Source organism: Fundulus heteroclitus, unplaced genomic scaffold (assembly GCF_011125445.2).
Source record: "Fundulus heteroclitus isolate FHET01 unplaced genomic scaffold, MU-UCD_Fhet_4.1 scaffold_52, whole genome shotgun sequence".
Lineage (NCBI taxonomy): Eukaryota > Metazoa > Chordata > Actinopteri > Cyprinodontiformes > Fundulidae > Fundulus > Fundulus heteroclitus.
Window position 1 is genome coordinate 2,560,550 of NW_023396945.1, and position 13,377 is coordinate 2,573,926.

At 39.2% G+C, this 13,377-nt stretch overlaps 1 protein-coding gene across 3 annotated transcripts in view; it reads right to left on the minus strand.

Moving 5' to 3' along the window:
- Positions 1-13,377, minus strand: part of kcnq1.2 (potassium voltage-gated channel, KQT-like subfamily, member 1.2) — a 95,940-nt gene that overhangs the window by 13,456 nt on the left and 69,107 nt on the right. For 2 of the 3 annotated variants that reach the window (XM_036132489.1, XM_036132488.1), the window contains exons 8-11: positions 10,359-10,469; positions 10,095-10,190; positions 7,830-7,967; positions 3,035-3,200 (exon numbers count right to left, since the gene is read on the minus strand). In XM_036132489.1, coding sequence (XP_035988382.1) covers positions 3,035-3,200; positions 7,830-7,967; positions 10,095-10,190; positions 10,359-10,469 — 511 coding nt within the window. Of the gene's footprint in view, positions 1-2,691; positions 2,927-3,034; positions 3,201-7,829; positions 7,968-10,094; positions 10,191-10,358; positions 10,470-13,377 lie in introns of those variants that run through there. The other variant, XM_036132490.1, reaches the window with a different exon arrangement.

A 13,377-nucleotide genomic window follows, 5' to 3' on the forward strand; every position in this document is an offset into this window, starting at 1 on the left:
GTTTTGAACCCATTATTCCCCTCAGATTGTAACAAACATTTTACTGAGAACATGGATTTCAAAGGCCCTGAAAGCAGCATGTCATCATTTATTGTTTCTAAACATGCAGTAAAGTGGCATACAAAGGTACAATTTATTTTTTTTTTTTCAAAAGTATTCACCTCCTTGGTGTTATCTATGTATTGTAGTCTGACAACCTGGAATTAAAATTAATTGTTTGAGATTTGGCACCATTTCATTTACAGAACAAGCCTTCAACACAATAGATGTATTATGTTGTTTATTGTGAAGCAAGCAAAAAATAGCACAAAACAACAGAAAACTTCAGTGGGCATAGTTATTCACCTACCATTAAGTCAGTACTTTTTAGAGCCACCTTTTACAGCAATTCTAGCTGTAGTCCCGCTGGCAGAAAGTGTGGTAATTGCAGGAATTTGCCACAATAAATGTAGGCAATAGGTACGCTCGACTATGAAGCGTAAAACATCCCCGGAGAATCAGAGCATAGTCTGCGCACAGTAAGCCTGAGTATGTGGGAGCCTTCAGTGTTGGATGGTTTTCACATGTTAACAGTGATCTTCAGGTCTAACCACAGATTCTCAGTTAAATTGAGGTTTGATCTGTGACTAGACCATTCCCACAATTTCCCCCTTAAACCTCTCGAGTGTTGCTTTAGCAGTATGCGTTGGGTCATTGTCCGGCTGGCAGGTGAACCTCTGTCCCAGTCTCGCATCACAGGCAGACTGACAGGTTTTGCTCAAGAATATCACTGCATTTAGCACCATCCAGAGCTCATATTTTCAATGTGTTTTAACATTAACTATAATAGGTTTTAAATCATCTATTTCTGTTTACACCTGCCTGTAACTAAAGGAGTGACCACTCTAGTTAATAAATATTATTTGCTAGAGTAAATAATAGTGGTGTCCCTATACCGATACTGGTATCGGTTCCGATACCAGTATCAAGTACTCATACTCGTACAAGCAACTCGATACTCTGAAGAGATACCAATTTTCCTTCTATGCTGGACTACACTGCAACTCCAAGGCTAGATACTACTCGATAACAGGTAGTGGTGCTATACACCAGGAGGTTGTTTGCTGACCCTCCAAAATAAAAGCAGGAGAGAAGATAAGTAAAGCTTTAACTGAATTCATCGCTGGTGGCCGATGATAGTTGCTGTATAAGTTATTTGCGATCTATATGTACCAATTTATTAAGTACTCAGTATTGGTAGTTTGAATCGGCAAGTATCTAAACTGAAGCACACGTACTTGGTATTTGGACACCCCTAGTGAATAATACTCTTTTCAAGCTGTTGCCCCAAATTGTGGAATAACCTTCTTCTGTGCCTTCGTTTGATTGAGTCGGTTGATTCTTTCCAAAAACGGCAGAACAGACATTTCTATTTACTCGAGCTTTTAGTTAACTGGGCTTTGATTGCTTTTGCTTGCTTTTATTTTATTTGAAACAGACGTCTTTTGTGAAGCACTTATTGTTTTTATATGTGGAAGGTGCTATATGAATAAAGTTTATAGTTATTTCATAGTATTTAGACCTGTTCTCAGGCACAATTAAGACAGCCAGACTGTTTGGATCCTTAACAGATGTATTTTTCTTCAAACGTGCTGCTTCTTCTCTGTGCTGTTTGTGCTCCATTAGTGCTCACCTGTTTATTTATTAATCATTTCTAGATGTTGTGAACTTTATTGTAGTTCAGTTTCACAGAGTAAACCCAGTGGAAATATCACTCATTATCAGCCAGAACAACAGCTTCCCTGTCTGATGTGATCCTGAGAGGAAGTGTCTCTTCTCTCTCTTGCAATTGCCTGTATCAGAAAAATCCCTTTCGTAATTTGTTACAGCAACACCTTTCCATGGATGTCGCAGTGACTCCATATAGATCAGAAAGTGTATTTGCTGCATCACGATCATTAGTTACAGTTTTATTGCTGACATTCAACAACAGCAAAATACATCCTGGACCACATTCAACACTGCTACAGAGGAATGAGTTACCTGCTTAATGTCTGAGTGTCATGGCTGTATTTTGAACCACACAGAGGAAATGCATACAAAAAAAAAAAAAAAAAAATGGCCAGGGCAAATTAAAGAACTGCTCTGGGTCTCATAGATGAAAGGTCGCTTTCTGCCAAAGACGCTGTACTTAGCAGAAAACTGGCACTCCACATAGCATTGAATACTCAATCCTGTTATTGACTTTACCGTGATATCCTAACAATCCCTATAATGAAACATGGAGCCAGCATCATGCTTTTTTACCAGCAGTTACAGAGAAGGTAGTCGGAGCTGATGGGAAGATTGATGACCTTAAATACAAGGGGAATCTATAGATGTGCTGGAAGAGGCATACGTCAAAAGACCTGTGGCTGTAACTGCACCAATGGGTCGTTCTGCAAAGTTTTGACTCAGGGGCTCTGAATACAAATGTATGGTGGACATCTAAGTACAGACTTTAAGACTTCCGATTTTGGAAACCATTTAACATTTTCTTTCCATAGTTCAATTAAGCACTACTTTGCGTCGGACATAAAATCCTATCAAAATACATGGAAGTTTGCTGTTGCAATGTGGCGAAATGTGATAAACGTCAATGGGTTGATGAATGTTTTTGTAAGGCACTGTAACTATCCAGCAAAGCTTTGTTTCACCAATTTCAAAAGAGCAAATCCAATTCTAATGCCATATAAGTTCGTGTTTAAAAACACCCTCGGAGAATCATTTGGAGGTGTCAAGTTTAAATACAAAATCTCTTGTCAAGAGATCCAAAAGGAGTGGGTTTAATCAAGCAGTAATAAAGTGGGATTTGGTGCTTTCATGTGTAATGTTGGCAAGTTCATGCGCTTGGGCTGATGGAAGAATCGCAATTTATAAAAAGGTTAGAAGGCTTCCTTTGAAAAATCTGCCAAAATGAAAGGAGCTCAGTCAGAGCATATTCCAAATTAGCATTTGATATGAGTATGTAGCTGCAAGTGATATGAGGGGAAGGATTTTTCCAGTATAGCATTACCTTCATTTGTCCCCCTTGGCTCTTCGATGAAAAATGAGACATCCTTCTTTTCCACTGAGTCGTCAATGTGATCATAGGTGATTTGAGGGATCGACACAGCCCTCTCTGAGGCAACACCCAAAGAACCAGTTCCTTTGGCCTTTAGCCTTCTCTTAGGCCCCTTTCTCTGCCAGACAAATGAAACATCAGGTCAACGTCATCATGGCCTACAGATCTAAGTGTAGTCATTTAAACACTGCAGTGTAATAAATCCAAGCGAGTTAATGGTGAAAAAAAATGAAGGTTCCCAAGATGAGGTCATGTTTTGATGTTCTAATGATTTCCCTGACTTTTTTTTTATCTCAGAGAGACATTCACACCATTGCAGACACTGAACTGATCTCACTGAACAGCAACAGATGGTTTAGAAACACTCACATATGAATGCTATTTCTGGTTTGAGAGAGACAGAGTCAAATCCAACTCAAGTAGTTTTACATCCAAACTGCACACCAGAGCAGGTGCTAAAAGTTGACTGAAGAGGGGAAAAACTGGGTGCATATTTTATAGTTAGTAAATTCTGCTCTTAGAGATTCTTGATAATTTAGTTTTCTGCAGAGCTTTTTTACAGAAGTGCATTGCATTCACCAACGGTATAAAAAAAATAGACAATCTCAAGATCAGCATCTCAGAATTATAGGAAAAGATACCGTAATTAATATTTCTCATGATTACGAGATCTTTTCTTAGAATTATGATTTCATTATCTCATAAGACCCATTGATTCCATATTTTTTGTCATAGAAACACTATAACTCTATAATCGTATTGCACCAATTGGCAAAAACAGCGTGGATCAAGGTTATATTAGCACTCAACAGGAACCAAAAATACAAGCACTACATTTAAAAAGTGTTGCTTTCCAAATATATTGTGATAAACAAAATATCTCAGATCCGTATTGAAAGCTGAGTGTTGAAAAGGTGGTGTCTGCAACTGGACCAAACTTCTGTGCTTCTAATTACTTTATCAGCTACATAGAATTATATAGACTCTCGAAATGTGCTAATTGGTTAGCTAATTAAGTCATTTTCACTGAGGGTATGTACATGGAGGTTTTATACTGAGGTGTAAAAGAGCTTGTTTGTGAAAAAGCCTCATGAACCATGACGCCTCGTTGCATTAGTACCCCATTCTAAAGCAGAGTAAAATAGACATTACGAGTTACTTGTGAATTATAGTTCTCGCTGTTGAGACAGTTCAGTTGAATATAAAATGTAGTGTGATCAACAAATAAGTGAAGCTTTACCTTTACCTTTTTGGATTAAGAATTACTGTGCAAAGCAAAACTGTCCCGTTTAAAGAAGAGCTTTGAAATTCTTCCAGAACAATCTTTACACATTTAACATGAACAGCCTCTGGCCAACTGAAAAAAATGGCCATTCACGATATAGTCAATGGCTTTTTTATTTTCAAGTTAAGGCTAAAGTAATATGAATTATAAGAATAAACATATTAAAAAAGCATGCAGTAGATTCCAGGTGGTCCTAAAGTTTTGTGAGTCACAGGTGTCTCTAACCAATTAGCTTTCTCCCTGAATTTAGCATTTTCCTTTAGTAAATATTCAAAAATGATTGGCTGACTTCTTAGTACATGAACTTATCAGAATTTTTAGTATTCATATTCACTTCTCATGTTCTCTCTTTGTTTCAAACACTACTTTGATACAGCAGAGGTGATCTTTTGATAGACAGAGGGACAACAAGAGAAGCGCAGGCGCTTCTGGTGTCTTGAACCACAGTTGGCTTTATGTCTCCTTGACCCAGTCAACCTATTCTCCTCTTAGGCTGAGACATTCTCAAATACAGCTGTTTCAGAACATTTGCTGATAACCAGAAGAATGGTTGTGCATTAAAATCTCAGAAGATAAACATAATGTGAAAAACTCAGACCAACCCGGCTGGCACCAATCCACTGTCTTTCGCTTTCTGACGCTTGTTTGAACTTCAGCTATTAATGTTAACTACGTCTGAATGCCTAAATACATTGAGATGTTCCCATGGGATTCGGTATTTGTGTTTGTAACAAGAATTGGTGGAACAATCAGAATATTGGTGGGATTTCCTAATTGATATAGTGTTAACTTGTAATAGCAGTCCAAAATACTACCTCCAGTTTTATGTGATGAAATCTGTAGGAACATGCTCACAAATAGATAATCTACAGCATGATGTGTGCCCCTGGGTTTTGAGATAGAAACCACCAGAAGCAACAGTAAATCAGTTATACCTGTTACTTTGACTGTGATTTATCTTAGCAGCAGCGATACTGGATACATAACCTTTCCAGTTCAAATTCAGGTTTCATTTGGTGTTGTTACTGCATCTCCAACTGGGCACAAGGGAAATACGACTTCTGGGTGCAAACAGAACACAGCAGTACTCCCTGCCTTCATCTCCTGTTCGATTTTATTCCAAAAAAAACGTGCGGGTAGAACTGCAACATATTAGTGATCCTGCTGTGCTGCTGTGGCTCTGGTCTCGGCACTGTAATCTGGTCTATATCCAGGTCTATTATGTATCACAGGATGTCATGGCATAATAGATGTGATATTAGAAGGGAAGTAAGTCTGTAGATGGACACCCTCCTATTCAGAAGCTTAAAATTAAGTGGTTCTCGACCTGTTTTGTTGATGGAGTCGGCTAATAATGACCCCCAGGGCTGACTGACAACCCTCAGTTACAATAGCCACTTTGAATTGCTTGTTTTTTGCAGCACATGGGGTACTCTGTAGAATAAATAAAAAGTGAGAGATAAACTTATAAATGTTTTGTAATCTCTGAAGACTGTAAGAAAGCGAGCATCTACTTGGATGCATCCAGTCAACACTAAACTAAAGGCTTCTTTTTCAGGCTTTATTGATTCTGCACTACTTTGTTTACCTTTAGTTAGCTTTTTAGACTTTGTGGGACCACTTTAGATGTAGAAAAGCACAACAAAATCACAACATGTCGACTAGTCAAACCTCGACTGAATTGTTCTATACTGAGAAAGACAGAGTCACCGAAACACAGTTTCTGATTTGTGAAACTGATACTCCTTTGGCATTGGAAACTCCATCGTGTTTGAATGCAAATTCTTACCCTACCACCTGAATGTTGCAGCCAAAATTAAGACTTAGGCATTTTTCTCCAGTGCTCCACCATTTGAACTTCAGCTTCAGCTTGCTCCATTGGCAAAAAGGCACAAAAGAAGATTTTTAGTTTTCCCAAAATTGCCTGGTGTCATTCTCCGAAAGCCGGTGTCGTGGACCATCTTGTCTCATTAACTGGAGATGTCGTTACAGTCCTAGTAAACGTTTGATTTGGATAAGTGTTTTTAGGAGAAGTAATCATTATTAATACTGTATGTTAAACAAAAACAAGTTGATTTAGTGCTTGATCTATTATAGTCAGTTTACCAAACAAACATTATTTTTATCTTTATAGCAAACATGTAATCATTATTGGCATACATATCCAGTCTGTAAAAAACTCAGTGCATCTGATTTTGGGTCCTTAGCAGGTTTTTGGAAAAGTTTCCACTTATTTTTTTTTTTTTCAAAATAGTAACGTTATATATTCAGCCATTAACCCTGGTGTCAAATAGCCAGGCCATGCCAACAACAATACACTAACAACACATTTCTTCCATTACACATCTCCGTCTGACCAAATCATGAACTTGAGCTATGATGATATAAGTGTTACCTGTTTAATCTTTGTTTCCTAGAGCAAAATCATAGCTGTGTATTATGTGAGAAGTTAAATGCTGTCATCAGGCAGATCCAAACAGCAAACAGCCAGCATTACGGATGTGGCCTTTAAAGCAGCTTGAGTATTTAGACTGATTGGGTCAGTCTTGGGTATTTGCCAGATGTGCGTAAAGTTAAGTCTAAAGGGACTAAAGGTTTGGTTAGGCATTAATGGAAATTAGGAAACAGTGGCGGATTGTGTTTAAACCTAGATCGCAAGAAAACATAGAAACAGGAATATGGCACAATGATAGAGACACTCATTAAGTTGCATATGAAGTGGGTAGCAAGAAAAGTCAGCATTGCTGAGAATGGGGAGGGGGTGAAGGGAAACCATTGGGAATAAAAGAGACAAGAAGAGACAGTAGTATATAACAGCGAGTCAGTTACAGGAAAACCTGGGAAGCATCTTGATAGACTGAGAAGAGGCAGAAAGGAGGAAAGTCAACGTCGAAAGTCACATGCCGAAACTGAAAAGAACGGAAACAGCCTTCATTCTCTCCAATATGTGTGGGCTCAATGTGGCACAAAGATTTTTTTGTCGTTGTACTACTTGACAAAGGTTTACTCCCATGAGAAAGGCGGTGGTGACATCATCTCAACTGACTGGGCTTTTGTCCGGCGGAGACAAAGGCCTCGAGTCATCCTGCTGGAGTCAAGCCTTTGGGGTAGGAGGAGCTGTTGGGTGAGGGTATTTGTGTTTTCTGTGCATTGTGTCTCTCAGTGTGTGTGTGTGTATATTTGTGGGAACTTTGCTCACCCTTTTATGTTTTTTTTTTTTTTTCACGATATAGCTAATATTGTTGCAAAAGGTGAACTGCACAAAAAGACAATACAGTCAGGGCCACATGTGTACGACTGCAATATAAGGTAATACAGTATAACAGCTTTTTCAGCAGGACTTTTAACAAGAGGAGTTGTTTTTTATGTGAAATATTCCAGCAAGACAGTGTCTGAACAACTATGAGGAAAATGTAAAAAAAAAGAAAAAGGGTTGGGGTGTTAAAGTGAGGAAACAGTTACCGTTATGTTCAGTTTCCTGATACTGGGGCTGCCGTTGTCGGCTTGTGCTGCGGCTACGCCCTCAGGGGTTAAGACGTACATTTTCCACGTAACAGCACAGCCGTTTGGTTTCTCTGCAGCATAACACCTCCAGAGTGTCTGGGAAGCACAAGTTGTAACAAAGGCCAAACAAAAAAATATGAGACCACAAATCTGAACTGTCCACTTTTGTAGTCCTGAACAGCAACCTCTTCTACATTTATAAATATTGCATGCAAAATAATATTAAATAGCCACTATTTTAATTTACAGGTTAATTCATTTAGAGCAAACAAGAGAGAGAGAGAGTGGCAGCTAGGTGTATACGGGTCATCTATAGTGACTCTCTACCAATCACATTGGGACCAGATAAAGCAGCACCATGTGACTCTTAGCCACTAGGGGCACTAGACCAATCATTTCCAGGCTTAGCCCCCTGAAGGCCACTGGCAACATTGCACTGTTGCAAAATTAAAACATCTCCCTCCGTGTTTTGGAATTTGACTGCAGACCTCTTTGGACCAGCTGATTGAGAAGTCATGGAGTCACGTTTAAAGACAAGACCACATTCACACCTCTAGATTATCCTCCTTTTCCATGGCTCCAGGAGCAATGGAAGAGAAGGACTGGGCAGACCACACGCTCAATCATCTGATTATAAAAAAGGCTGTAGGAACCTCAACAGAGGAGAGGAGCTGACAAGTAGGTTTGTGAACTAAATTTACAGTATTTTGTAATAATCATGACCATGACCAAGTTAGACTCGAGGATAAGAAAAGTAAAAGTACATAAGGTTAGCTCGTATGTTTAAGGGGAGCTCAGACTGCCATTATAGAATAGAATAGAATTCAACTTTATTGTCATTGCACTGTCACAAGTACAAGCAACGAAATGTGGTATCTCTGCTTTTACCCCATCCCCTTGGGAAGCAGTGGGCTGCCACTGTGCGGCGCCCGGGAAGCGTTCTGGGGTTAAGGGTCTTGCTCAGGGACCCAGAGTGCAGGCACTGGAGATCGAACCGGGTACTTGCATCCTTTTCTGAGTGCAAGCGCGCTGCTCTAACCACTCGGCCAGCACTCCCCAAAGTAATTGTCAAAGGTCGCCACACCGGGTTGTGATCCTGCGACCTCTTGACTGCCAGTCCCAGAACTAAACCACTGTATATAGGGCGATCTAAAGCGGTGCTCTAGGTCACATGACCCATTCAGAGCCGGATCCGACACTCTGAAGTTACATAGGCAAGTTTTTGAGACGGGCAGCCTCCACTGAGCATCGATACACGGCAAGTGATGTATATTGACCAGAAAAATCCGTTAATATATCTCAATGTAAGCTCATACTTGGGTGTAAAACTTACACGGTGCTGCTTAACCAATTCACTGACAACTCCACACAGATTTGCCATTTGCTGACAAATGTTACTTTTAGGACCATTGGGGTAAAATGCCACAACATCCAATGGAGCTATGCTGGGTTTGTCATCAAGGAAACAACTGCCACCACACTACTGAGAAGAGTTAGAAAGGTAAGAATTGTTTATAGCATGAACAAAATAGTGTAATACTATTTTTTTTCAAATGTTGTTAAACACTGGATAAGGGTAATTATTGTACTTGTCTACCCATTTATCTATAATTACAAAGTACAAAGATTAATAAAACTATCCCTGTTTTACATTTTCTTTTGCTGAATAAGGTTTTTATGTTACTGAAAAAGAAAGCTGTTTCATAATGGAGAAGTAAGATAGGTTTTAAATTTGTTTTACAGATAAAAATCTCAAAACTATATCTTTTATTTGTCTTCAGGCCCCTTTTCACTGATACCTGTAATTGAAATCCAGCACAAAAAATTCTGCCCTTCTGTAGTTAAATCAGTCAACAGCTATAATTTACTCTCAGTACAAATCCAGCTGTCATGGCCTCTGAGTTTTGTTAGAGAACATTAGTGAATAAAGCAGACAAGTCAACGATAAAGTTGTTACGCATCTCCAGCTGAACATGGTGTGCCTCGAGCCTCTTGAAACTTGTCTGAAACTTTCACTTTGTATTAACAGATGTCTCAATCAATTTTTGTGTTCAAAGCTCAGGATTACATTTGACTAACAAACGTGTTGGTAAAAAAGAAGAAAATAAATCACACGAAACCCCTGAGAGAACTTTAAGAGGAATGCATGTAAAAGAAAGATGCTAGAGTTAGTGTCCTTCCACGTTTTGAAGAGAAAGTTGTGCAGGTTTCCAGAGAGTTTACCTGGATGAGGCAGGCTGCAGCAGGGATCTGTCTGTTAAAGTGCTTCTGTCTCTGCTTCTGCTGAACTTTGAGGGCAAATCCTGAACCCAAAATTCCCTGAACAGAAAAAAAAGAAAAGAGTGTTTCATACTCACACTGGCAAATATTTAACATTGGATTTGGAGACTAGAGATAATATCTGTACTATATAATTATACAACACATTAAAATCCAAAGGTGGAGTGCAAATTAAATTGATGTGATTTAGATAAAAATCATATTTACTGCAGGTAGAGCGAAGAAAGAGATAGCGAAGACACTGAAACACGAGGCAATGGCCTTCCCTATCCATGTTTGAGGAATTTTGTCTCCATATCCGATGGTGGTAACAGTCACCTGGGGAATAAGAAAGCACTCAAGATTTTCACACACAAAACAGGGTTATCTAAAACGCTCTAAATGTAGACAAAATCAGACTCAAAGTGCTCACGAGAATGAAACCTGAGATTTACTAAACCCAACTTTTGTACAAATACAACAAAATTTGTTGCAAAACTTGCATTTACAACTAAATGAATTTCTATATGTCAAAGAAAACACATATAAATCCTCTTTGATTTTAATTAAATGCAACTGATATAAAATGGTCATTCAAAGACCTTAAATCTTGATTTGGACAATAAAGAAGTTCATCAGCCATTGTTGAGTTGCCCCACAACTGTCTGAACGATTGCTGAGGCATTTGGGGTTCTTTCTTCTCCAAGGGAATGAGATTCCCATCCACTAATCCTCAATGAGTGTAGGAATTTGCAGGGCTGAGGAGGGAAAACAAATAGCTCTCGCACTCGCATGTGCGCCCCACTCTGAAAGCCGAGCCAGTTCTGACACATTGAGAGTGCGCTCGGCTTAGTGTGGTTGTCTGTGGGGTATCGCTGGGTGAGCCACCGCTGTGCGCCAACACAAAGCGGCTGATGTAAGGTGAGATACTTTAAAGAGCTTTGAGGGTAAAGAAAGAAAGAGTGGAGGCGGGAGAGGCGGGTTGGTGTATGTTAGGAGTGGGTGGAGTTCTGGGGGATTTAACCACTCATCCACAAATCCGATGACTAAACAATGTCCTCCTGACATAAGAGTGGAATGCTCTATTCAGAAAACAGGTCCTTTCATTCAGATTGTAGAGAGCAGGGGCCAAAACTGCTTCAAATCCGTGCACACGTCAGAGACCTGATTTTTAATCACGCACTGAGCCTTGCAAAAGTATTCCCACCCCCCTTACAGCATGCAACAACAAACTTTAATGAACTATATTTTTTCGGACTATAAAGTGCACTTAAAATCCTTAAATTTTCTCAAGAATTGATGGTGTGCCTTATAATCCAGTGCACCTTACATATGATTAACATAATTGTTGTGCTTACTGACCGATTTTATGTGGTACAATGCACTCAAAATCTCTAAGTGTCTCAAAATGTGTAAGTACGGCTTTGGTTAGCAATGAAGCCACTCCGATCAATGGATATTCGGAGCATTACGGTACACTTTGTCAATACCTGATCGGACCTCTGAGCTGTCTACAAGATTGCCTGACTGTAATGTCTAAACTAGAAGTGCATTCATGTAAGGCAGCCCGCGCCCGGAGTACATGCTAGCAACAATAAACCTAGTAAGTTAATGCAATATAAAAGTTCAGTTTATTTTGGCCTAATGTTAAAAACAGGGCAGTGTCGTCCAACTATTGGACCTGATTGTGGCTCTGGTTGATTATTTAGGGTCAAAATCTGCTGGAAGGTAAACCTCTGCCCTAGTCTCAAATCTTCTGCAGCCTCTAACATGTTTGCCTTGTATTTAGCTTTATCCATCTTCTTATGAGCTCTAACCAGCTTCTCTGTCCTTGTTTAAGAAAAGCATCTCCGAAGTACCATGATCCCACTGGCAAGTCCTTTCTAAACATTTAGCATTTAGATGCAGGTCAAAATGTTTGAACTGAATGGCATAGAAAACTGAATGGACAATAAGTTAGGGCTGGACAACAATTCAATAACAATATATAATCGATTGATAGGCGTATATCGATGATGGTAAAAAGGGTCAGTAAAAAGTCCAATAGAAGAACAGTTTTCCTACCTTTTGCATTGTAGCAAATCATGTAGGTTAATATTACAGTCGTTACATCCGCCCAACCAATCACAAACACAGACTCAGGAACGCTCCGTCACCAAGCTCCGCCCCCTTCAAAGAGTTCAAAGACCACACATTCTTTTTTCTTTTTTTAAAAACTTGCAGATCTGGTAAAAAGTTGGCTGAATAAAGGGTTGAGTTTGAATTCAATATTTGTGTGTTCTGTATATAAAAATAGGTCACCAAGCAATAGTGTAAAATGGCCAGGGCTGCATTTAAAATATATGTTTTGAATTTGTTGATAATTATTGATACTGATCAGTATTATTTCTATTTTATCGATATGCTTTTTTTCTATATTGTCCTGCCCGCTATAAGTGCTGTACATGACATGCTTTACCTTTACATAGAATGGACTGAACAGCGCTCTGGGGAATATTCAGCATATCAGATTTTTTTCTTTTTCTTTAAATAACCCAACCCTGCTTAAAACCTTTCCACAGGCCTGTCTAGTGTGCTCGTTGGTCTTTAATGATGATGCTGCTTGTTCACTAATGTTCTCTAAAGACAGACACAGAACAGCTGGACTTTTGCTATGATGAAATTTAGAGGTGTGCAGTAAAGAAGTAAATTTACTAGCATACTGTACTTAAGTGCGGTTTTTGAGAATTTGTACTTTACTTGAGTAGCATTTTTTGGGACACTTACTACTTTCACTCCACTACATTTTAACAATAAAAATCAAATATTCAACTCCACTACATTTCTATAAAAGGCATCCATTACTTTTGTTGGCTGTTTGTTAATGTAGTTTGCCTATTTTTCCCACCCACAACCTTTAAGATTACACACCTCAACGCTATACGGTAGGTGGAGGAGAAGAACAATAATTTTTGTCCTACTAGTGTGGCCGTACAGGCTCATATTGGGCAGGCTGTATGTATATATGGCATTATATCTGTGCCACCAATCTGAGCGTGCAGTGAGACTGTTGTGCATGTTTAAAAAGACAGACAGAGACAGACAAACATACATCTCCTGCATGGTCACGGACATGGCAATGACGGGTAGATGTTCGTGCAACTAGAGAGGCACCATATCAAATCCTGTGAATGCTATTGTTGTATCCCTGGGCAAGACACTTAACCCAACTTACCCATGTAGCAGTGTGTTAGTGAGATTGTGGTGG